The 25,696-nt window shown below is 33.4% G+C and overlaps 3 protein-coding genes across 4 annotated transcripts; 2 read left to right on the plus strand and 1 right to left on the minus strand.

Moving 5' to 3' along the window:
* Positions 1-927: 927 nt before the first annotated feature.
* Positions 928-2,153, plus strand: LOC8277235 (transcription repressor OFP14). The gene has a single exon (XM_002528155.4). It carries the CDS (start codon positions 1,101-1,103, stop codon positions 1,974-1,976), a length of 876 nt encoding a protein of 291 aa, XP_002528201.1. The 5' UTR covers positions 928-1,100; the 3' UTR covers positions 1,977-2,153.
* Positions 2,154-2,543: 390 nt separating this feature from the next.
* Positions 2,544-15,474, minus strand: LOC8277233 (regulator of telomere elongation helicase 1 homolog). Of its 2 annotated transcripts, XM_002528154.4 has the most exons (25): positions 15,013-15,474; positions 14,441-14,700; positions 13,768-13,916; positions 13,238-13,319; positions 12,993-13,140; positions 12,661-12,817; positions 12,257-12,540; positions 11,844-11,889; positions 10,706-10,847; positions 10,463-10,617; positions 10,270-10,361; positions 10,084-10,182; positions 9,903-9,971; positions 9,007-9,093; positions 8,345-8,404; positions 8,133-8,254; positions 7,794-7,851; positions 7,626-7,719; positions 7,212-7,279; positions 6,725-7,113; positions 6,485-6,641; positions 5,491-5,636; positions 4,208-4,290; positions 3,000-3,086; positions 2,544-2,905 (listed from the first exon to the last, which is right to left on the minus strand). In XM_002528154.4, exons 1-24 carry the CDS (start codon positions 15,112-15,114, stop codon positions 3,082-3,084), a joined length of 3,054 nt encoding a protein of 1,017 aa, XP_002528200.3. In that variant the 5' UTR covers positions 15,115-15,474; the 3' UTR covers positions 2,544-2,905; positions 3,000-3,081. The 2 variants fall into 2 exon arrangements, with proteins under 2 accessions (XP_002528200.3, XP_048234099.1); XM_048378142.1 differs by lacking the exon at positions 15,013-15,474 and having other exon boundaries at positions 13,768-13,928; positions 14,441-14,558.
* Positions 15,475-18,949: 3,475 nt separating this feature from the next.
* LOC8277232 (heat shock 70 kDa protein 15) lies at positions 18,950-24,560 on the plus strand. The gene is made up of 10 exons (XM_002528153.3): positions 18,950-19,180; positions 20,385-21,618; positions 21,967-22,194; positions 22,284-22,379; positions 22,472-22,690; positions 22,813-23,007; positions 23,097-23,243; positions 23,360-23,509; positions 23,600-23,730; positions 23,910-24,560. The coding sequence occupies exons 2-10, from the start codon at positions 20,449-20,451 to the stop codon at positions 24,121-24,123; spliced, it is 2,550 nt and encodes an 849-aa protein (XP_002528199.1). The 5' UTR covers positions 18,950-19,180; positions 20,385-20,448; the 3' UTR covers positions 24,124-24,560.
* The last annotated feature ends 1,136 nt before the right edge of the window (positions 24,561-25,696 follow it).

Raw genomic sequence — 25,696 nt, forward strand, 5'->3', positions numbered from 1 at the left:
AAATATTAATTTGTTAGGTAGTAATAATATAAAAATTTAAATCATAAAATACTTTTTTATCTTAAAAAAAATCGCACAAAAATTCATAACCACAAAGCATTCCTTTATACTTTTTTCAAAATAAAAATACTCTGTTATGGGCTTTAATGAATGTTTTATTAAATAAATGAGTAAATGAATAAAATTATTTAAAAAATAAATTTTGTTCATTCACTTTTTTGTTTTTAAAGTTACATCTCTTTTTCATTGGGTTGGTAGATTTGGTGCATTGCACATTAGTGCAGACAAACGCAAAAGCAAAGGGTTGAGATTCATTTACAAGATTCTATTTCTTAATTGATTTTACTTTTAATATATCTTCTTGAAACTAATAGAATAGAGAAGAAAAAAAGAAGAAAAAAAGAAAACTCTTATTAAATCACTATAGTATATACAATTATGCGTTATTATTTTATTTCTCATAAATCAAATAATTCATATTTATTACGAATAATTATGTTTAAACAATAAATATTTATGTATATATAATAATTTTACGATATTGATAAATGCATATATATGAAATATACAATAAGAGAAAATATACAACAAGAGAAAGTAAATAAATATTTTCCAAAATGAGATCAACAAAACTAGCTAGATTTTATTACCATATGTAGGCATTTAATTAATTCAAATTCATTAAATATTAATTAAGAACAAATCACTGTTTTCTCTATATCTTCTAATTAACGGCCTCGAAGGGTATCCATGCCATGATCACGCATCTATATCATAAGTCAACAAACCAAAAACAAATTTCTAAAAATCAAAAAGGGTAAAATTTGAACAGCACTAAATACACAAGTCATATCTTTTCTGTTTTTTTTTTTTCTTTTTCTTTTTCACCAAATTTATGTTACTAAATAGATTGAAGAAACGCATAATTTAAAGCATCACTACCTTATATATATCTTAACTGTCCTCTCTCCATATCTTCCATTAAAAAGGAGAAGAAAAAAAGAAAAAAAAAGGTCCCCTCACTTCATATGTATGTATATATATAAGTCCACTGTTTTAGCCATGTGAAAGTAGAAAACACAAGTTCATTCAGAGACAAAATGCCAACAAAACTAAAGAAGTCCCTTCAAGAATACCTCTCCAAGGTAAAAAATCCTAAAAACCCTTCTAGGAAATGGATATTATCAGGCTGCAAACACCCTAAGACTCCCTCTTTTGCCTTTGATCGTAGCCGGGACAATGATGATCATGATCATCGAGATGGTCCAGCTGCCACCCTCTCCGATATTGATCGCTTCCTCTTAGAGAATTTTAAGTCTCTCTATATCAAAAATGATGATGAAGATCATAATAGCCATCAGAAGAACAAAGTTGAAGGACACAGAGAGGATGGACAAGAATCGGAAGATTATCGCCACCAAGTTCCAAGTCCTGCAGGAGGGATTTTATTCGATTCCCCGAGGTTCGTCGAGCCGCCACCTCATCTTTGTGGGTCCCACAGGTTCTTCGTGGCAGCCGCTTCGTCCAGCTCACTCATCGAAGAGGCCCGATTGAGCCTGACCACTACAACTATTACCACCACCTCCACCTCCGATGAAGGGGGATCGAGATCGACTTCAACAAGAAGTTCTAGCAATATCAATACTGATTATATAAAGAACGTTAACACCAAATTCTCTGATGACTACATCGCGGTAAAGACGTATTCAAGGAGTCCTTCTAACGATTTCAGGCGGTCAATGCAAGAAATGGTGGAAGCAAGATTGCAAGAAGATGGAAAGGTAAATTGGGATTTCATGCAAGAACTTTTATTCTGTTACTTGAATTTAAATGAGAAGAAGTCACACAAGTTCATATTAAGTGCTTTTGTTGATCTTATCGTTGGTCTGCGTCAACGTTCTGATGATGTTCCGGCGAGACCACGGAGGAATAGTTCTCGAAGAGAGAGGAAGAGGAAATTGAGGAATGTTACGTAAGGTTTTGGTTATGAATTTGGGTAAAATAAAGATTTAAAAAAACGAAAAGAAAAGAATTGGGAAAGAATAAGGGTTGGTATTAAACTGCTTTTGGCCTTATTCACTTTAGGGCTCACATGCATAATGTAATTTTTATATGTGGATCAGTAATTTTCAAGACCAAAAATACTTTGTTTATGATTTGAGATTTGTAATTTTGTGGTTTTTGGTGAGAGATTGCGGATGTTGAGAGTGGCCATGTCGGTTGCTTGTTCCCCGGTGATTAACTGATTCACTATGGATATGGCTTACTTGAAACGAAATTATCCTTTCAGCCAATGGTTTAAGACTTTCAGAATTTCTAATTTCCAATTTAAAATTTCAAGATATCGTGGAAGATTAGGGTAGATTCTATAAGATGAATATATAGAAAATGGAAGTATCAATCTAAATATTATTGCTAAAAGATGTAATTGCCCTTCTGCTGCTTTTGATTGAAAACAGATTATAGAAATTGGAAATGGTCAAAATCCCCTGCTTCTTTAACATTCTAATAAAACTTCATTTGAGTGCACCTACACAAACAAGAAATCATAAAGGGCTCAAGACAGTTTCTATAATCAGGAAAGATATCATTGATACAATTGCACCTTCATTCCAAAGGGTCCTTCAAAATTATGTACAGTAAATAACTTCCGACTCCAATCTATGACAAAAGATAACCCCAATTCTCTTGCACCATGAGAACCAGGAAGCAATGATTGAGACCATCTTCACATTTAGTCTCTCGCAGTCACAATTACAATTTACAGGTGCTATACTCGACTCTATCTCTCAGCATAGGTTCGTTTACATTTTACGCCAAATATCCTTTCTCATATACTGGTGCCTTATGTTTCCTGATCCCATGGAGCAGTGCAGCGTGCCAATGGCCTTCCAAGTTGAGATTTCTGGAACATAAATAAACAATTAGACAATCAAATATCCAGGCAAAAAATCAATGTACCTATAAATCAGAAAGAAACAATTACTTAGAAGTTTTACCACAGCCAGACAAAGAGTACTGCACCATCTTGACTTAAATGGGCGCTTTTAGGTAATGAAGTTATACAGTTCCTCCGTAAATTTATGCTGCATCGTACACATGAAACTGAAAACTTAACTCTTTTTAAACAGAGATCAAACATCAAGAATTAAATAACAAACAAAAATTTCTAGGCTCGAGAATATGACGCACAGGAAAAGAAAAAATCCCTCTACCTACATCCTAAAGCCTCCCTCTCCCAGAAGAAAAACCACGCAAGACATTATATAACTTTGGGTATGAAAAGAACTAGTAAACATGCCCATTTTACTAATCATACAGTGCATAAACATGCACGCACGAAGGCATCAATGACAACATCTACCAAATCCATTTTGATTGCTTGGTGAGAGTCGGACATAAGATCGACTAAACCCCACGCCAGACACATGGTATCCACAAAAAGTTGTATTATAGTTTATCATATCTTCTGAGTGCCTGAATTAATCTTCAATCTGAACTTGTAGCATCTAAAATTCATCTTAATTTCTTGCTCATCTACTTGTAAATAATCTTGCAATAATCAGCCATTACTATTCCTCAAAAGAACATTAATCTAGTTTCTCATGAAGAACTCGGCCAAAGAGACTGCCTCTTCATGTATTTTGCAAATCAACATTTTTAGAACCCACCATAAATTCCAAAAAACAAAACATAATAAGGTCAAATTGCTGACAATAGTTGAGCACAGTAATCATCTTGATTATCTCATAGTATATTTCTATACTTTCCAGAGTACACATCTAAGAATATAAAATATCACCCAAGAAATCAATTCAATTGCATACTGTAAGATGTACACAGAATAAAAAAATACCACACCAAGTGACTATAATATAGTGTTTGGTTGAAATTCATAAAATTTATGGAATTCATTTGTAAATCTAAAGTTTATGTGCTTTACACGTAGCAAAAGTTAATTTAGAATTCTACATATTTAAATTTATGTGGAATTGGTTATAGCTAAATTAAATTCTAACAAAATAGTTAGAATTTTCAAATGAATTTCACATTAGTTTGTCAATATATTCCATAGCACCAAAATATCTCCTTCAATTTTATCATTTCCATTTTATTTTATCTCATGTATTTTTCTCAAAAAAAATGAATTCTTTAATGGATTACAACCAAACATAGCATAAGTCTACTACAAGCATAGAGTTCTTACTTTGGTGATCAAGTCTTCTGTCAGTTGCTTCAAGATAATGCTCGTATAAAGAATGATATTTTGCAGGAATATAATCCTTGAATCTGTTAAAATATAAAAGAGAGTGAGATCTGGTATCCACAGCAGCTAGCAATTAAGGATCTATTTCAAATATCAGTGAAAAGTTAATGCATGGAGAGAGAGAGAGAGAAAGAGAGAGAGAGAGAGAGAGAGAGAGAGCACAAAAAGCTCTCCTTATGCTGCATGAAGCAACTGTATGATAGAAATGGAACATCAGAACAACAATTAATTGATTTGCTTTAAAATCTCAAAATTCAAAATAGGTTGTGGCCCAATACTGATTAACATGTAAGCGATAGCTTATTAAACTAGAACAACAAAGATAACTACCAATGTGGATTGCAATAGATAGTAACACATAAGAGGCATATTCAAATAAAACATTCAACACCAACCTTTCTAATCATTAACAACTGAACATAATTTTTCTTGCATCTAGACTTATTCTCTTTTTCTTGCAGAATTTGATTCTTTTCAGGATAATGAGACTCATAAATGGACACATAACTTCGTTCCAGAATAAACAAAGAACTGAGGTCTTTCCATTAAAAGCAAGGGAAGGAAGAAAGAAGAAATTTGAGGAGCATTAACAGGAATAAATATTGCCAATGTATCTAGTTTTCTGATGAGGTGGTAACAAGGTAAAGTATAGAATAGCAATATATTTGCTTCAATTTGAATTCTTCTGTCAAGCAAAATTGGACTATAAACATGACTTTCTGCTAGAAGACAAAACTAGATCATTAATCAGAACCTCCCGTCCTTCGATAGATTGACGAACTAATATCCTTATTCAGTAAAGAAATAGTAATAAAACATTAAGTAGTTTCAATTTCCGAAAACATCTTCCAGCACAAACATCTAGATTTAACAGACCAGCAATTTCTACGAAGTGCAAGGTTAACATCCCACCGCCACAAGCCATGCTGGTATTGCAAGAGAAAGGCAACAACAAAGTTTTCTCTACATGTCAAGTTATATGCCAAGAAAACCATAATTGGACACTGCGGTTAGAGGCTGCAATAGGTGCAGCAAGTTTTCACAAAATTAACTTCTGGAGTACCATCCTTATGCAGTCAATGATATCAGTCAGAATTACAAGATCATCATAGCATGAAACACAGATAAAGTGCAAAAACTAAGACCAGAATGTAACTTTCAAGCATTTTAGATCTACAGGCAAGTCGGAAATTCCTATAAAAGATGAAGGTAGCATTTATTACCTTCTAAGAAGAGGAAACCTATCTGGTCCAGAAAATAATTTCACAATAGATTCTAGAACACTGCCTATCTGCATGGCTTTCGACTTCAGCGCCTTCATAAAGCCCACAAATTCTTTGTATTCTGCTGCTGTGAGTTTCTCTTTGACCTGTGGGGCATAAAGTTTATAAATTGTAAACATATAAACAGTCAAAATGATTTATCTAGATTTCTAACTTAAATACAGAACACAACGAAACAATGAGCAGAAATAGCAGCTCAAACAAAGGGATATAGGGAAAAACTACATCTCTACAGAAGCCTGTTAAGAAGGCAGGTAAACCTAGTGTTGTGGGAGGGGACTTGTAACGTTAAAAGGCAATGACCATACAACTTCAATAAAAAATGGGTATCCTAGTGCATGAAAATATTCACTATTCAAGAGCAAAGGAAGCAGCCTTTTTCAGCGACTGTTTAGTAGAACCATGACCTTCCGGTCACAAAGGAGCAACCTTACAGTTAAATCAAACAAATTCTAATAACTTGTACCACATATGTATCAGAGATTTTGCTATTGTACTTAGTCACTACCAATCATTCCCTTTCTGCTTCCCCTTCTTCCACAAAAAAAGTGAAATAAAATATGTGTTCTCGTCTGGCCTGTCTTCCAATTCAAAGAAAAATTAAAGCTTAGTTTGGGGATAAGGTAACTGTCCACTTGACATGTCTTTGATCAACTTTAGGAAGGAGGAAAAAAACTAAAAGAAACAGCTTTAAGATTTGCATAAGAATTAAGAGCTGCAAGCATATCAGTATCTCCAAACCACCAACTATTTAAAATCTAACAATGGCAAGTGCAGTTAATACCAATATAAGAACCACTGCCTGATGTAACATGTCAAACAGCCAGTGTTTCTGTTAGAAACAGGCCAGATGACAATTCTCTTCCTGACAGCTAAATATGTCTAAGCAAATAATGGAGAATCGCAAATTGTCAATAACCAAAAAACATTTCACCTGAATCAGGAATGCAGATCCTCTTTTTTCCTCATCACTACAAGGTACCAAAGTGGTCTGAACGCCTTTACTTTTCTGAGTAAGCAACTCAGTGTCAACCTTCCGTGTAATGCCACGATCATTGGAGGGCAATGCTGAAACAACTTGCGCATTTTGCCTGTTTTTGAAATAAGAAGATCTTTGGATTTTCTGGTTTCATCACTGAGCTAGAAGGGGAATACAGACTAATATAAATCTGACCTCTTGGAACTAGATGCATGCTCTTGACTATTTGCAATCTGTCCCATTATATCATGCTTGGAGTTGAGTCCTCTACGCTTCTTTGCAGAATATGGTACCAACAAGTTCTCCCTGCTTGGCATTTCATCCAATATAGATTTTTCAGTCAAATCAATTATCTCGTGATTTTCACATTGTATATCTTTCCTCCCAGAAATTAGCAATATTTTCTCTTTATGGATTAGACCACTTGAAAATTTCGGTTTGAAATCATGATTTTCCTTGAAAGTAGTGAGAGATGACCGATTGGCTGGAAGAACCTCCTGCAGTTGCTTTGATTCCTTGCCTCCTCTAACTTTAAGTAAAGAAGAAGACAATTTCACACCGGGACTCTGATCTTGTGGCGTGGGCTGCAAATACATATGATCAGCAGAAATCCATGAAGAGAAAATTCCTAAAGCATGACAAAACAAAAGTATGAGCACATGCACTGAACTTAAGAATTTACCGTCGAAAGAAAACCGTCCAGGTAAAATTTGTCAATAGGCTGTGTAGTTTTCATCTCTCTCACATTTTCTACGCAAAGATATCACCATAAGTCACAACATAAATTGTAGTCATAAAGAAAAAAAGGCCAAGGGACTTGATCAAACAGAAAAACAAAATGAAAATTTTCCACTGTATAGGAATAATTTTCACGGAGTAGAGTCATCGGCGCTACTTCTTTTTCACATCTAGATTCAGTCTTTTGCAGTAAGTTAAGGGAGGGTACAGCATATCATCAGAGCCAAACAAGAATTGCCAAGTAATATTAAACAGATTCAACAGAGATGATATAATTTAAATCTTTCAGAAATTTTTTTTCAAAAAAAAGCATAAGAAGAAGGAACATGTAATATTATTTAGAAAGAAAATATATTACCCATGTCTTCAATTTTTATTGTCTTAAGTTTTGTAGGGCCATCTCGGAAAAAGCGGCTCAATGTAAAAACCACATCGCCAAATTTGGAGTGGCACTGAAAAAGCAGTAATAAGAATACATAGAAACTTTGTAAACCAAAACTGGAACTCCAAAACCTATACTCTATACCTTGATATGAGGTTGTATCCAAAGTGATATTTGGGACTGGGAATTTGAATGTGCAAACCTGTTAATGAGCAGAAGTTGAAGCAAGCACCACTAAGAAGACCATTCTTTTGAAAAGCACAAAATTAACTAAATCATAATGATACTAATAAACATTATTTATAGCAACGAAATTTTGACCACCAAGTCCAATTTAGTCAAAGGCTAAATCACATTTTAAAATCAGCAACAACTTCAAAAAAAATAACTACAACAGTAGCAAATTTGAAGGTTAGGCATGCAACCGCGTTTAAGTGAAATCAGGCAAAACTAATATATGCGAGTTTGGAAAAAAAAAAAAACCTTTCATCACAGAAAATAATTGCTCCATAATCATGGCGGTGACGGATTACACGTCCAACAGCCTGATTCACAGCTCTTGATGCTTGTTGAGTGTACCAACTTTCTCCAGTTAGAAGTTGTGACTTCAGCATCAAATTGAATCATTAGAATTACTACCAACAGTTTTCGGAATAGAACCTTCAAAAGGTAACATGAACAGGATCTCGTGTTACCTTGTATGCATCCCTTTGCAAGCACAACTGTTCGTCCAAGAACTCGCGTTTCAATCTGACCTGCCATAGAAAAATACGAGAGATTATAGCTAGAATTACAAGGTAGTAATGTTACTACAAAGATCGACATAGTTGATGAGGGACAACCATGTCACAGAAACCAACTCCAATTTTTGTGAAGTAACATCTAAGAATAAGAAACTCCAACCATATCACAATAACAACAAAATGTTTATATGAACATGTATCTGACTGATTTGGACAGGAGATAGAAGTACGGATCCTACCATCAAATTTCTCATGTTAAAAGATAAAAATTGCAAATGTTTAGAAAGAAGCTATGATTTATAATAAAAACATTAAAAGCATATGAATAATCAACATGCAAATGACAATCTTCTTATCCCACAAAAACCTAAAATCAGGGAGAAACAGCTAACATCTGAGTTAATATAGGAAAAAGCATCTAAATGGCACCTATCAGATATTATAATACATGTCTTATTGACCGACTAACTATTGCATTATAGTCTGAATAAAACGATGATCAAGGATAGATAGATATTCCTAGACTAACAAAGCACAGTTCAGCAATTTAACCTAATAGCATTTCCAAGTAACAAATAAAGTACAAAGTGAGTGCAAGGAATAGATGATCAAACCTTAGGATCGTTCCTTGAGGGAAAGGGCATACCAATGATCATTACAGCTCGTCCAGTGTGATCAGCAAAATCTAATCCTTCACTCACCTGACAAAATTTATAATATCAGCCATCACTTAGCAGCCTAAACAACTGGGATAATAATTCAAGTAAATAAATAAGCTAAAAGTTGATGCAAACAGAAGTGGTATTAACAGCCAAAATGCCAGACTCTGGAATATTTCAGGAAAGATCAAGCAACAAAACATTAAATTAGGCTCACTACCCACAAGTGAATGTACAGCACAGATATCCTGTTGGTTTATCAGTTAGCAGCTGATAGTGGTACTATGAGATGATTCGACTATAGAAAATGCCCCTGAAAGCTTTATAGAGCTAGTAGATGAAAGGTAACTGAATACTACTAGAGGACTTAATGGACTTGAACTCATTAGTGAAGATGGTCTTTGATTTTTTTTTTTTTTTAATTCACATTTGTTAGATGTTTATTACTGGCAGAAACCCCTTCCGGAAGCTATTCAAATTTCACAGTACCAAGAACTTGTGCCAACTGTTGATACAAATCCATAAACAAAAATTCATAGCACATGCATTGGATTTTTGGTTCTTTAGTGCGCTTCTACCTGCGCTCTAAAGATAGTCAGCAAATTTGATGTCATGCTATTTCCAAGCAAAGTTGATGGATTACATCTCGCATCCTCAAGTGTTTACAAAACATATGCATCTTTAGAACATCATAAGCATCATAAAGAATTTCAAAGACCTCCAGCAGTAACAGGAAAAAAAATTGAAGCAAATTTCTTTCATTGTACATAAGGCAGCACAACACACAGAAGCTTGCCTAAGCAGTGAGCACCACAGAAAGAAGTTGTTCAAAAGTTTACACACAGACATACCTTACCACGACAAACAGCAAAGAAAACTGCACCAGAAGTTGATGTATCCTTCAGCTTAGCCATATAGTCCTGGTCAAAGTGCATAAGTCCAATAAGCAATCTAAGCGACTGATGAAACATGATGATAAATATCTCAAATGCAAAAGGAGGTTAATTTGAACTAGTACATAGTATTAATTACCTCAATTGCCAAAGGAAACAGTGAAGATTGTCTAGGTTCTACAACAGGTTGCTTGTGTTTGCATATTCTTTCCCATATTGTCGTCGAGCTTGCATGAGTCTAAAAACAAACTCATATATAAACATGACATATACAGAGTAAAAGCATGCAGATTTTGCGATACAGCTGATTGAGTTTTAGCCTTACAACATTCTTCCAGCACCCAATGCACTGGTCCAAGAGGTAGTAGGATGGAAAGAATACCAGCAGTCCATCAGGTACAATTCGAGCAAAATTGACTGAAATAAAATTCAGGAAATGTATCATTCAATTATTTGAGCATAATTATCTGATAACTGATGCAGATACTTTCAGTATTATTCACAATTGCATGACATACCAATAGCATTCCCAAGCTCTTGTTTGTACTCTAATGAGTCGCGATTTCTATAAGAGGAGTTGAAGGAACGCCCTGATGGACCAACTGGCACAACACCAGCCCATATCTGTTTTGAGGATATGACATGAGGGTTCTCCAATCGAATAGGAAAATCTCTGACGCAGCCAGACAAGAAATTCTATATTAGCAATTCTTAAAGTCATTGACATCATCAGAAATTATAATCTGCCAACACAGACTTACAACTTCAACTCTTGCGCAAATGAATCCATGGGAGATAATGTTCCAGATGTCAAAATAATAGAACAAACACCCATGCGGGAGAACTCTTCCATGGCAACACCTGGATTAAAACACCACCAACTGAGTGTTCTAGATGCCTTACCTGCCATCAAAACAGTGAATGTAAACAGTCAACCTTATAAAAGCAAGCACAACTTTAAGGCCTTTAAATAACATCTCCACTTCTTCATGTTAAGCAACTATACAAGATACAATTTTTCACCATAAAAAAAAATTCAGAGTGGACAAGAGATCACAGAATATGATTCTGATGAAGCAATATGAGATTTAATATCCCTAAATATCAAAGAAATCCTTCAAAACCCAGAAAATTCTACAGCTCCACCTCTAGATGCTGGTAGAAATCCTGTATTTCTTATGGCAGATATTTGAACCAGGCGTATTAGTATGCCTGCTGGCCGAATACACCATGTTATCTTTCTTGTGCCAAATTTTCTTGAAACTTTAAAACTTTCAATACTCTCTCACCTCTCTGCTATAAGAAAAGGAGGAGAAGGAGATTGTATGATGACCTGCCTCTGTCCTAGTTAAACATATAAATTAGCCATTCATGCATAATAATTTTCATACACAACTATGTCGCTTTGTAAACTACTCAACTCTTTTGATAGAAGTGAACATATAAGTTTCCAGACTACAAGCATTAATAGCACAGGCAAGTTAAACTAGAGAAACTAAGCTGAGCGTTTCAACAAACAGTCTCAACACATTTTAACAGCCATTGCCCTATTGCTTTATTAGTTGTACTGCATGACAACCATAGCTAGCCTCCCCAATATATTGCCACCAAGGCCACTAAAGTCCATTACTTCATGAATTATGATACTTAGTGCTTTGGCAAAACAAGTCAAGTTCCTATTCTAAAAGGTAAATCAACAATTTTCCTAAACATTTGCAAAGAGTTCTATACTATTTGATGCATTATAAAATGTTTAAAGTTTCTTTTTTAAGCTTAATATTTAAAACAAGGCTGATATAAACAGTTAGTCAAACACACATATTTAGAAATGATATAGTAAGGCACAAAATATGATGGGGTTCTGGCTCAAATATCAGTATAATTTTGTCTTTCAATCACCTCTTAAGGAGTCTGAAGCACTGGCCTCAACCTCCTGAACATGCACCTAAAATAAACACAGAGCAGTGTCAAATTAATGATATATACAAAAAAGAAAATAAATAATAGAAGCAGCATCTGTTTGATAAGAATAGCATATAGCTCTCCATCTACTCCTACATGCCATGTACACATGAAGGGATTTTAAAAATCAGCCTGTCTCATTCCACATGCATTCAGCCTGTGTATGGACCAATAAACCAGTAATTGATTTTGATACGGCCTTAATTACAGGTACTTGTGCAGAAAATTTTAGAATATGTTCTTTTCTCAAAATCAAATTACATAGTGAAAGCCACAAAATTCACAGTTTGTCCAAGATAGAAATATATATCACACAATTTTTTGACCTACTTACTGAATAGCAAGCTTACACGATAAAAGTTTGCATGAGCATTACTTTTCTCCCTAAAAATTATTTTGAAAATATCGCCCATGCTTTCCAGCCTGCAGACCGTGCCTTTTGCAGTGTTCTGCTTATCTTCCTCAAGCAGCAGAGCAGCTTCCTCAATTATATCAGTGAGCTTAGTAGCAGTTTCATGTGTAATATGAAGATCAGCAAGCAGTTCATAAATGTATGGCCCGGGCCTTGTGAATCCTAAGTCCTTGGATTCAATAGGCACTTCAGCTATCCGCTTCTCAAGTTTCAGAAGAATCGCTGCAAAAAATGAATACTTTAGTCATAAGAAGCATGAATACATGTTGTAGGAAGAAGACAGACACGTGGCCAGTAAGATGGCTGCAGCATAATAAGCATGGAGTATGCCTTTAAAAATACCTTTAAGAATAGCAAAATTATCTGGATTGCGTGATTTATCATTTGAATCTTCCCTCCTTGCTACAGAAAGCTCAATACAAGATTTTGCTTCAGATATGCAAGCTGTCAGAAGTCCAGAAGATAAGTCAAAAGAGGCAGCATCCGCACATAAGCTTTCCTGCATCATGTAAGAGCATAGTAACACATAAAATTCAAGAGACAAGTTGACATCAGATAATAATGTAGTCACTAAAATAAGAGAAGCTGGCTTTGAGTACCAGCATCTGTGGTCCCAAAAGTTTTGAGAGCAAAACCATTTTTCTAAATGAAAACTTTTAGCTGTTTAAACTTACCAGGTTGTGAGCTTCATCAAATATAAGTATACTCTTGTCCCAATCAATTTTAAGAGATTTCCTATAGCTACGATCAATAAGATAATTATAAGGCGCAAACAAAATGTCGACCACCTTGTGCAGTTCCCTTGATACATAATAAGGGCACCTACAAGTATTAGCATGCAAGTGTAAATACAATACCAATAACAGTGACTTTTAAAACCAGCACGGCATAAAGAAAGAATGGTACAAATAGAACATACGGCCCAAATCTTCTTCCCATCTTAACCAAATCCTCTATGTCAACTGGTTCATCCCCAAGATGCGGATTTTTCCGCACATAATCTACAGGGAAGCACAAAATAAAGTCCGATTAGTTGAGATAATCATTATATAAAACAAATAAATACTAAGCACCACTGCTTGACATGTTCATTGCAAATGAACTGGAATTTGCAGTCTAGAACCAACAATGATATTTTAATTGCTCAAAAATCTATTAAAAAGGCTGAATTTGGAACTTTTATCATTATGCTGAGATCACCATCAATACCTTACCCAGAACTTTTGTTTGAAAAGGAAACATCATGAGTCTTTATTGACTTGGCATTTAACTTGATGACATCCACTAAAAGGAAATCCAAGTTCTTTTTGTACAATGGCAGCAAAAACTTGCAAACCCTTGACGACTCAATTCGATTAAAACAAAAGGCCTCTTTTATGTTGTTATGTTACCAAGGTCCACGAAATATAACATCTAAACACACTTAAAGGAATGCACATATTATAGTACCTGAAACACGAGCAAAATGAGTGCATTGACGCTTTTCCCTCCTTTTGCAAACATAATGACAAGCATTTGTTTGTGCTTTTCCTCGTAGTAAACTGACTTCATCATGAATGCACAGTTGCTCCCGCGACCCTAATATTACCATTTTGGGCCTGCAAAACTAGCTAAACTTTAGAAAATTAGAAGTATAAAATCAGTAACAGATCAATGCACTGGGCCACTCAGGGTGTAAAAAAAGCTATTAGAATTAACTGCAATATCTTGGGAGAGCCATTAAGACTGCATTTAGTTCTTTTTATCTCCACGTCTAATAAAAAACCATGTTCTTTCACCATTGGAGAAAAGATAGATACACAAATTACAACAAGCCTATTGTGGATGACGTGGAACACCACACTAACACAACCATGATGATAGTGAACATGTACCATGAAAAGAAAATCACTTTAAACTTCTATCCAACACTGAAAACCTCAATTGCAGAAGAATGAGGAAGCCTTGTCTGGAATAAGTCATTTGCAAAAACTCTATCATTGAAACCTTGCAGAATATTGTCACTTTTATAATTATTTAATTTCTTTCAAGATGATATGTATTTTTAAGGTGAAGGACTTAAACCAAAACATCAAAATGTGCATTTTTATACTTTCCAAACAAGGGGGTCATAAACTCTGACCTGTAGCTGGATCGCTTCAATTCTTGAACAACTTGACGGAGTTGGCTATGAGTGCGGGAAGTATAAACTATGGTAGGAAGAGCAGTACCTTCAGAAGGTGATGGTGGAGTATCATCCGATTTGCTTCCTGCAGTCCGGCCATTCCTTTCAATCTTACCAGTAGTAAACGGACCAAGACTTTTCCTCCAAGCCAATGTAGCACAAAGAAGACACAGAGTTTTTCCAGTTCCAGTTGGACTCTCCAAAAGTGCATTACATCTCTGCCACAACAACGTAAATAAAAACACAAGTGAATAGAGCATACTCAGATTATAATTCAATTGGTAATAATAGTTGCATAAACGTTGATTGATAATAATTCAATTCAGTACATTATTAAATTGATATCAAGTCAAAACCTAATTCGGTAATTGTTATCTTTTTATCACTCGTGACAAAGAAAATGATGCATATAGTGCTGAGCCTATTGGAATTAAGTTCATTAATCAACAAAATATGAGATTTTAATTTTAATTTATAGGAACATTAGCTTAAGGAAATGAGTAAAAACGAAGTTGTGTCTGTGAACTCACGCTTTGGAGAGACTGTATAACTTTCTCCATGTAAACAAGCTGGCAATCGTAGGCCTCGTACGGAAAATCGACATCGATTCCCCTAATCTTGTATGTTGGCATTTCGCTTTTCCTGTAATGTTTGGATTCTGAGAAATTGACGGAAAAAAATAGTGAGAGAAATGGTTAGAGAAAAAAAAAAAAAAAACCCTATAGCGAGTGTTAGGATTTTCCCGCCATTTGCTCTGCTGCACCAAACTGCTGTCGTTTTTCGTTTTCCTGGAGTAATTTAAAAAAAAAAATTAACAAAAACAAAAAATAACGACTGGGCTTGTACATAAATATTTCAATTTAGTCCTAAAAAACTACAGGGTTTAAATTGAGCTAAAAGTAAACTGCAGGATTCTTTTAGTAATTATCATTTTTCTCATTCTTTGCTTTTGAATGATTCTTTTCTTGTTCTTAAAATTGATATTTAGCTCTTGTGTTCCCTCGAACAAATAAATTGTTATACTGTTCCAACTAATGAGTTTTAATTGTAAAGTTTATAATTTGAGTAAACGCCTCGCAAGGTTTAATTAAATTCGAAATTGACTAATTTACAAAAAAAAAAAAAATTCTTAGCTCGTAATAGTAAAGTGTTTATTATTATTTTACACGATTATAAATAAAAGAAAAAAATATTATGAAATTCTCAGTTTAAAATAAATAAATAAATAAATATATATGTATTATAAAACAAATTAAAGGATAAATTACTATAATTCCTTGAACTAATGTTAAATAAACAAATTGATCTCTCAATTTTTAATAATAAATTATAATCCTCTAAAATTTAATTTAATACGTATTTTATACTTTCTTTAAATTAATTTATTAAGATAATAAAATAGACTAATTTATACTTAAAATTTCTATTGAGATTTAAAAGAAAAATTATTATGTCCCTCCTCAACTGTATAATATCACTGTAACTCTTTAAGCTATATTAAAAACACTATTATCGAATTTATAAAATCTAAAATGATAATTTTATAAAAATTATATTACATATCTAAAATAAATTATGAGTTTTAATAATTTAATTGTAAATAGTTAAAAAATATATTTATTGTTATTTATAAAACTTAATAAAATATTTTGTAACTTTTTTATTCGTCGTTACTATCATATTATTTATTTTTGTATCGAGGGAATAGCAGTTGATCTACTTCATAGATGGGTATATAAATGTTTGAATTTTTACGATTATTTCTTAATAGGAGTTGCTAAATACCAAAAACTTATTATGCTAAATTAAAAAGATAAATTACTCATGAAAATATATATAATATTTTATTAAGTGTAATACTTTATTAAAATCGAGATATGTACATATCGTTAAATAAAGTTTATAAACTGCTTCATGATTGATTTACTAAGAATTAAATCCTATTTAAGATTGAAGTATTATTCTAATAAGAAATTCTTAATTATAAAAAAAAACATATATTTTACACTTGTTATTAAATATAGCATATATTGTTTAAATTTTTAATTTTAGCATCAAACTTTAACATTGATATTGATTTTAACCTCCAGTGAAATTATTAACAAAATTTATTGATGTGGCGCGAATTTTGAAAACAACAGTAAAAGAATAAATTAAATTAGCACCCTTACTATTAAAATATTGTCATTTAATCACATAAAATTAATAAAACTTCAAAGTTAATAAAAAATAATTTATATACTTAAATAATAATATTTTAGTAATAGAACGAATCAATAACTCGAATATCAACTCGGTTCTTTTTTGTTGTTGCCCGAGTTCATGACAAATCAGCAGATTTGATAAATAATTTTATTAAATGCTAAAATTGAAATCAATGCTAAAGTACGGTGTTGAAATTGAAAATTTAAAAATTACGCACTAGATTTGATAAGAAGGCATAATTTATGCTCTTTTTTGGGAATTAAGCCTAAAAAGAAAAAAGAGAAAAGGCAAATAAATTATGTTATACAGACTTGTCAAATTTTTTGGCTTATTGCTAGCTACTCTCGACAATGACAGCAAATCTAAAACACAATCATGAAAACCTCTATCAGACTCATGAAACGAAATTGTAAACTACATTTTATTAAATTTGGCTTGTTGAATATATAAAAGTTATTTCAACTTTTATTTTATATGAATATCCTATTGTAATTGAGTAATTTATTTAATGTTTTAATTTATAAAAATTAGAAAAGGTTTGAAGTTGATTATAATTTAATATTAAAAAAAAGTATAGATTCTTACAGTGAAGTAAAAATAATAATTAAATTTATTGTACAGTTCATTGTCTTTTGGATAATTTATGAGTTTTTTTTTTTTTTTTTTTTTTAATTTATCCCTCCCTTAACTTAATATAGAGATTTGGAATTCAAAAAGCCGGTCCATAATTCAACGTGCCAACAAAGCCAATGACTTTTTGCCTTTAAAAAAGAAGACCATCATTATGTATACAAATCAAATGACACCAAAAAGAAAAGACACGATACATATACTTTATAATGACTATTTTTTTTTTTCACGCCCGTTAACTTTGAGTATTGATAATTTAATTCGTTATTAAATAAATATATATATTATACTTCTAATATTAAATTAATAATATATTAAATTTATTTATTGTATAAAATTATACTTATTAAAAATATTGATAGACTATTTTAAAAACAAATTTAATCATACTTTATAACTAAAAATTTTTAAAGCGTTGAAATTTTTATATTAGTTTACATTATATTATATTTAGTTAAAATTTATAAAATTATATTATAAATTTAAAAATTATTTAAAATTCTAAATAATTAAATTTGTAAAACTTGTTATGGTTAAGCTAAATTTTAATATAATACATAAAATCTTAAACAAATTCTACATTGATAAGTCAATATATTCCATAAAATCGAATTCTCTCTTTTAATTTTATTATTTTATTTTATATTTTATATTTATTTTTTATAATTTTTTATTATAATTTATTTTTTAATATGAAATGAATTTCATATTTATTATTTAATATATTAAATACAAAAATTTATTTATAAATAAAATAAATTATTTAATTGATTTAGATGAGACGCAATGTAAATGTTATTATTTAAATTAAATTATTATATAATCAAATTAATTTTTAATTAATAAAATATTAATAATATGTTTATCTATCTAGGCTATATTTTTATAAACTATGCCAGTATTTTTTATAAAATTTTTAAATAAAATTTAAAAATTATATTTTATATTTACTTGTAGTATTTTTTAAAATAAAAGTAGAAAACAGTATTTTTACGTTTTTAAAATTATAATTAAATTATTAAAAAAAATTTAAAAAAAGTAACGTAATTTTTATATTTTTTCTTTACCTAAAAAGTCATTTATTTTCAAATAAAAATAATTTTTTTTATTTTTTTTTATTTTAAAGTTTATCATCTTATTTAAAATATTATTTAAATAAAAAATAATAAATCTTCTATAACGTAAACATGTTTACAAGTTATACAGATTTTCTATAAAAATGTCTTTAAAGTAAAATAAAATTTGTACGAGTAAACATGTACTTATATATGATATATCATTTATCTTTACAAACAGCGAAATCTGTCTGATACGTCTTCTCAGTTTTCAATTTTATATTATTTGTCATGTAATTTCTTTATGGAAATTGAATGCTAAATAACTAAGCACTCCTATAAATGTGTTGTATGAAAATAGAATAAAGGAAAAGGAAAGCATATAGAATCGAGCAAAGGTGACTTGACCCGACCCTTTCTTCACTTATAAGCCCAACCAAAAGCCCAGCCCACAAATAAATTTCCATCAGAAATCCATATGCTGGTAGAATTTTCTAGAACTTGAGTGAGTCTAGACACGTCCAGGACCACCTCGACTCGATGACTTCTCCTTTTTCTCCTCTTTTAATTAAAAAAGAAAAACTAAAATATTTCATTTATTTTATTTTTAATATTTTAACCAACAGGAATATAATATACCCTGGGAGGAGGGAGGGGAATTGGGTGTGTCTGTGTCGTATATAGAGAGTTTCGCAATAAAAAGGTTAAGCTCTCTCCAGCGGTCTCTTAAAGCCTCCACTCCACAACCGAAAAAGAGAATTCTAGAATCGCAAAAGCCCACCTCTTCTGCTTCTTTGGGTTTTCTGAGGTACAATAAAAACCCTTATTATCATCTTCAAACAAAATACTTGTTGTATAACTAAGCAGAAGTTGAATCTAGGTTTCAGTTTCCTATCTTATTCCATAGATCTATAAGTTCTTTTCATTAGATTTACATCTATACTTCTGATTGTGCATCTTTGAACCGTTTTGTGTAGATTCAGCTTTTTCTCTCCTTTTCAGGTGGTGCTTCTTTTTTTTTTTTTTAATAGATGATTTAATGCTTAGATTTGATGATGATCGTCTTCCAAAAGCCTGTTGATATTATGGTTAATATGGATTTTTAGTTTTACTTTAATATGCTTATTATTATTATTATTATTATTATTATTTTTATTATTATTACTATTATATAGTGCTGATTGTTTAGGTTAAAATTTACGAAGTTACGAATCCTGGTCTGTTTTTATGCACATTTTAAAAGTTTTGGATTAGAATTAGCTTGTGCATGTAGGCTTTTGCTTGTTCACTATTGGTGTTTATTTTGAGACTATATGTGCACATTGTTGGTGATTTTTTTCTTTCTTGTTTTATCTGTTTACCTTGTTTTTTCAGTCAGTTTTGTTCAGTGTGTTCTATTTGTTTCGGGTGAGATTTACTACTAAGATATTAACATTGTTAGCTTGTTAGATGCTGACATTGTTAGAATTTTTTTAAATTGATGTTCTCTTATGAATACAAATGGAGGATAACTATTAAATTATAGCGATCTCTCTATATTTTGCTGAGTGTTTCTGAGGATTTGAGATTGAGTAGCGTTTATATGGATGAAGCACTGAATTGTGATTTTTTGCCATCAATTTTTACTAGGTGATTCAAGTATATTAGTGTGAAGTTGGTTTCAATTCTTCTGGGCAGCGTGAACTAGTTATTTTACATGTATTTCAGATCACATATTTTTCATGGATCATTGAACATGTATATTGATGTCTAGGTAGTTTTAACGTTTTTCTTTCAAAATGTCTGTTTAGACTATTGGTGCAGTTTGCTGGAGCTGAATGAATTTTCTTAGTTACATATTTGTGGCGTGATTTCTGGGATTTAGTGACTAGTTATCATGCTCAGTTTGTTTTATGTATGTCAATGGATTATATTATTAATTTATGCATTAGAAGATGATTTATGGGGAACAAGCTTTCTGTTATTGGTTTATTTAATTGTTCTAACTGATGTAAATGTGGTTTTCTATATAGGTGACTGATACTTCTGTAAGAAGTACACCGATTTATCGATTAAATCGGTAATAATTTGGTGAAAATGAGCGTGGTTGGATTTGATTTAGGCAATGAGAGCTGCATTGTTGCAGTTGCAAGGCAAAGAGGGATTGATGTTGTACTTAATGATGAATCTAAGCGTGAAACTCCTGCTATTGTGTGCTTTGGTGAGAAGCAGCGGTTCATTGGGACTGCAGGGGCAGCCTCAACTATGATGAACCCCAAAAACTCTATATCTCAGATTAAGCGGCTAGTTGGCCGCCAATTCTCTGATCCTGAGTTGCAAAAGGATCTCAAGTCATTGCCGTTTGCTGTCACTGAAGGTCCTGATGGGTTCCCTTTGATTCATGCACGGTATTTGGGTGAAATGAGGACATTTACACCAACCCAAGTTCTTGGAATGGTTTTGTCTGATTTGAAAGGCATAGCTGAGAAGAATCTGAACGCTGCAGTGGTGGATTGCTGCATTGGAATTCCAGCTTATTTCACTGACCTTCAAAGAAGGGCTGTTATGGATGCAGCCACAATTGCAGGACTGCATCCTCTCCGTTTGTTTCACGAAACCACAGCTACAGCACTGGCATATGGTATTTACAAGACTGATTTACCTGAGAATGACCAATTAAATGTTGCTTTTGTCGACATTGGACATGCAAGCATGCAAGTGTGCATTGCTGGATTCAAAAAAGGTCAACTCAAAATATTGGCTCATGCTTATGATCGATCTTTGGGTGGTAGAGATTTTGATGAGGTTTTGTTTCACCACTTTGCTGCAAAGTTCAAGGATGATTATAAAATTGATGTTTTCCAAAATGCTAGGGCTTGTCTTAGGCTTAGGGCTGCTTGTGAGAAGCTGAAGAAGGTTCTTAGTGCCAACCCAGAGGCTCCTCTGAATATTGAATGCTTAATGGAAGAGAAGGATGTTAGAAGCTTTATTAAGAGGGATGAATTCGAACAGATTAGTATTCCAATCTTGGAACGTGTTAAGAAGCCTCTGGAGAAGGCACTTCAAGATGCTAAGCTAACAATTGAAAATGTTCACATGGTTGAGGTTGTTGGTTCTGGTTCTCGTGTGCCTGCTATAATCAAGATATTGACCGAGTTCTTTGGAAAAGAGCCTAGGCGTACAATGAATGCCAGTGAGTGTGTTGCTAGAGGTTGCGCCTTGCAATGTGCTATTCTCAGTCCCACATTCAAAGTCAGGGAATTCCAGGTAAATGCTGTACTCTTAACTTGCTCGAATTGTATTCTATATTCTGCTTCTGTGTTTATGCTATTTCTGTTTTGACATGATGTTCCATAGGAGTATACTGTCATCTCAAAGGGTTTTACTTCATGCTGATTGTTTTGTCCTTTTTTGACTTCTTTTTCTTTTTCGACTTTCTAAATCAATAGCTTTCCTCAGTAGATCCGAATCTGCGGAAGTTTACTCTGGTGTCTTTTAAATTAGGCATCTTCCTGTAAAGAAATTTTGTACTTCTAATATATTCTGATGTTCTATTGTTTCTGTCTCTTATTATTTCCATAGATTTGTTCAAGCTGTTTGCTGTATTGTTTGCAGGTCAATGAGAGCTTCCCTTTTTCTATTGCTTTATCATGGAAAGGTGCTGCTCCAGATGCCCAGAGTGGGGCAGCAGATAATCAGCAGAGCACTATTGTCTTCCCAAAAGGAAATCCCATACCTAGCGTCAAGGCTTTGACATTTTACAGGTCAGGGACTTTCACTGTAGATGTACAATATGCTGATGTGAGCGAACTGCAGGTCCCTGCTAGGATCAGTACATATACGGTAGGATGTCTGCTTCAATAGCTACAATGTCATTGTGGTTCTGCTTTTAGTCTAAGTTGCAAAATTCATTTAATTATGCTGTTTTGCAGATCGGTCCTTTCCAGTCTTCAACAAGTGAGCGAGCCAAAGTAAAGGTTAAAGCTCGCCTGAATCTGCATGGGATTGTGTCTGTTGACTCTGCAACGGTAAACCTTGTGAAATCTTTGTAATCCTGGTTGAGTTCTTTTGAAAAAAAAAAATTTGAGCTTGTTATTGATGTCATTGATGATTTTGTCAGCTTTTGGAGGAAGAGGAAGTTGAAGTACCTGTCTCAAAAGAACCATCAAAGGAAGCTGCCAAGATGGAAACTGATGAAACTTCCACTGATGCTGCTCCTCCCAATTCTAGTGAGGCTGATGTCAATATGCAAGACGCCAAAACTGCTGAAGCTTCTGGGGCCGAAAATGGTGTTCCTGAGTCGGGGGACAAGCCTGCTCAGATGGAAACAGATACCAAAGTAAGTTAATATGTAATTGTGATACCTCATGCAGCATGGGCATAAACTTCTGGTGAGATTGTTGCCTTACCCTTCACCTCATGCCCAAAATTACATGCTGGTCCTTTTTCCCTGTGTTTCAGGTTGAGGCTCCAAAGAAGAAAGTAAAGAAGACGAACATACCTGTGGCAGAGCTTGTTTACGGTGGAATGTCGCCGGCAGATGTGCAGAAAGCATTGGAAAAGGAATTTGAAATGGCATTGCAAGATAGGGTTATGGAAGAAACCAAAGACAAGAAAAATGCTGTTGAAGCCTATGTCTATGATATGAGGAACAAGGTATTTTTGGCTTTTTTTTAATGAGAAATATCAACGTCTGTCTTGAGCCAAATGGTGTATATGTTTAAATAATGCCTTTGTTTGTCCAGCTTAGTGACAAATTTCAGGAGTTCGTCACTGATTCAGAGAGGGAAGACTTCACAGCCAAACTGCAGGAGGTTGAAGATTGGTTGTATGAAGATGGCGAAGATGAAACCAAAGGTGTTTACATTGCCAAGCTTGAAGAGCTTAAAAAGGTGAGTTTCCCATTTGTTCAATGCTGATGATTATTTCTTGTGTACTCTTTCTTCTTCTTCTTCCACCTCTCAACTGTTTGTATGAGTTGCATGCTTAATGCCATAACAAATTGCAGCAAGGTGATCCAATTGAAGAGCGCTATAAGGAGTACACGGAGAGGGGATCTGTTATTGAGCAATTTATTTATTGTGTTAAGAGTTATAGGGATGCAGCAATGTCGAATGACCCCAAATTTGACCACATTGACTTGGCTGAAAAGCAGAAGGTAATGGTTTGTCTGATCTATCTATATGCTGCTACATTTCTTGTTGTCCTTGTTTAGTGTTCTTGAAACTGTTACTTTGATATGCTGTAGGTACTGAATGAGTGCGTGGAAGCAGAAGCTTGGTTAAGAGAAAAAAGGCAGCAACAGGATTTGCTTCATAAATATGCCAGTCCAGTTCTCTTGTCAGCTGATGTGAGAAAGAAGGCAGAAATAGTTGACAGGTAGTGCTGTTATAAATGTTCATTGATATCACATATGGAGAAGTCCTGCATATAGGAAACCGCCTGCATGATACTCTTTAACTTATTTGAGTGTATGAGTTACCTTACGTTTTTGTTTGAAATTGTTTTACTTAGTTTGAATTTGATGCTGAAGAGTATATTATTTATTTATTTTACAGGACCTGTAGGCCGATAATGACAAAACCAAAACCAGCTAAACCAGCAACTCCTGAAACACCAGCAACGCCTCCACCTCAGGGAAGTGAACAGCAGCCACAAGGTGGAGACTCTGCTGCTGGTGCCAATGAGAATACAGGAACTGGCAGTGGTGAAGTTCCACCAGCTTCTGGAGAAGCAATGGAGACTGACAAGCCCGACTCCAGTGCCGCATAATTCTTCATTCAGCAGCAGAACGAGCCGAGCCGTTTTTAGTTGAAATATCTGGTTCCTTAATGTATAAGGACTATTTGAGCTTGAACTCTTATGGGGGCTGGCATGAGGGAGGCATGTGGAATTTGAGGACACTTACATCTCATCTGTAAAGCCTTTTTCTGTTGGATGGTCTGCAAAATTTTATATTTATCAATCGAGTCTCTAGAATCCGGTTTTTTCAAAAGATGGGTTTTTAAAGAGAGAGGAAGACTTTTTTTTGTTCTTTTTTTTTTTCAGAGTCCAACCCGAGTTCTGGTATCGGGTGGAAAATTCACACTTTGAATGATTCAATGTTCATCTTTTTGATCTGTAGGATATGCTCGGTCTACCAATGTCATTTTGGTCTTGATTTTGGTGTTTCTTCTTTACAAATGAAGTTTTTTCTTTTATTTCCAAAATGGTTTATCTTATTCTGTATTGAAAATTGACTTCGTCTTTAACGTAGAGTTGGCTGCTTTCAGAACCTGCGGCTAACTGCTTCCTAATTCATGGGGTGCCAAAAAATATTGGCAGAGGGTTTAATTTGGGCTCCTAATTTATCTTCTAATCTACTTTGTTTTTATTTAATTTATAATTTAGGTTAGCTCTCTTTAACCATTTGGGGCTACTTCAACCTATTTCTGTTTAGAAATTCGAAAGAATAAAAAAATTTCCAATAGAGCCTCATTTTAATATTCTTTTAATTTGTATTTTAACTTATTCAATTATTTCCATAATTCTCTTCCCAGTGAAGAAAGTCTTAAACGGGGGAACAAAAAATAAAAAAAGATTTACCAAGAAAGCATTATGGTTAATTCACTTGCAAACCCATCAATGAAATTTAAAAATCTATGTACGTCTATTGATTGATTTTTTCCATCTCTGATCATAAGATCACCCCTTACAAAAGGTATCAGCAATTTAATTCTCTTGAAAGAAAAAGAAAAAAAAAAGGCAGAAGATTTCTTAATGAATATATTGGAATAGATTCGAATTCAAGTAGAAATTCATAGCCTTACGAGAAACAACTCTATAACTCGAATAATTGATGAAAAGTTTTGTTAATAAAAAGCGATACTAAGGATGAGCGACGTTGATGGAGACCGGTGGCGTTGGTTTGTTGCTAGCGGTGGCGTTGGTTTATTGCTGGCGGTGGCAGTGATGATGAATTTGTTGGTGTCGGTGGGTTGCTTGGTTGTTGGTGGTGGTAGCTTTGGTTTGTTGTTAGAGACAATGGTGATGATAGTGGTGGCAGTGGGTTTAATGCTGACAGTGACTTTGTGGTGGCAAACAGGTTTTCTAAAATTTAATTAAGAAAAATTAAATTGATTGAGCAATTAATTAATAAATTAAAATCTAAATTGACAGACGGTTTTTAGAAAGGTCCTTCGACCCTGAACTTGGCTAAAATCTGAAGGACGTCTTTGGAAAGAACATATCACAGTTCGCTTCTAGCTTTAATATCACTACAACTCTAACTCTCGCTTCATCTTCTTCTAATTTTATGAATATCTCACAGCAGAAAGCAGCTCATACTATTATTCTCTTATTTTCT

Source organism: Ricinus communis, chromosome 8 (genome assembly GCF_019578655.1).
Source record: "Ricinus communis isolate WT05 ecotype wild-type chromosome 8, ASM1957865v1, whole genome shotgun sequence".
Lineage (NCBI taxonomy): Eukaryota > Viridiplantae > Streptophyta > Magnoliopsida > Malpighiales > Euphorbiaceae > Ricinus > Ricinus communis.

Bases quoted from the DNA above. Each gene is read 5' to 3' on its own strand.
- LOC8277235 (XM_002528155.4), top strand. From the start codon at position 1,101: ATGCCAACAAAACTAAAGAAGTCCCTTCAAGAATACCTCTCCAAGGTA.
- LOC8277233 (XM_002528154.4), bottom strand. From the start codon at position 15,114: ATGCCAACATACAAGATTAGGGGAATCGATGTCGATTTTCCGTACGAG. The intron at 12,818-12,992 runs GTAAGTTTAAAC...TACATGATGCAG, and splicing joins TTGATGAAGCTCACAACCTG to GAAAGCTTATGTGCGGATGC. The intron at 10,618-10,705 runs GTAAGTCTGTGT...TGGCTGCGTCAG, and splicing joins TTTGCGCAAGAGTTGAAGTT to AGATTTTCCTATTCGATTGG.
- LOC8277232 (XM_002528153.3), top strand. From the start codon at position 20,449: ATGAGCGTGGTTGGATTTGATTTAGGCAATGAGAGCTGCATTGTTGCA. The intron at 22,380-22,471 runs GTAAACCTTGTG...TGATTTTGTCAG, and splicing joins TGTCTGTTGACTCTGCAACG to CTTTTGGAGGAAGAGGAAGT. The intron at 23,244-23,359 runs GTGAGTTTCCCA...AACAAATTGCAG, and splicing joins AGCTTGAAGAGCTTAAAAAG to CAAGGTGATCCAATTGAAGA.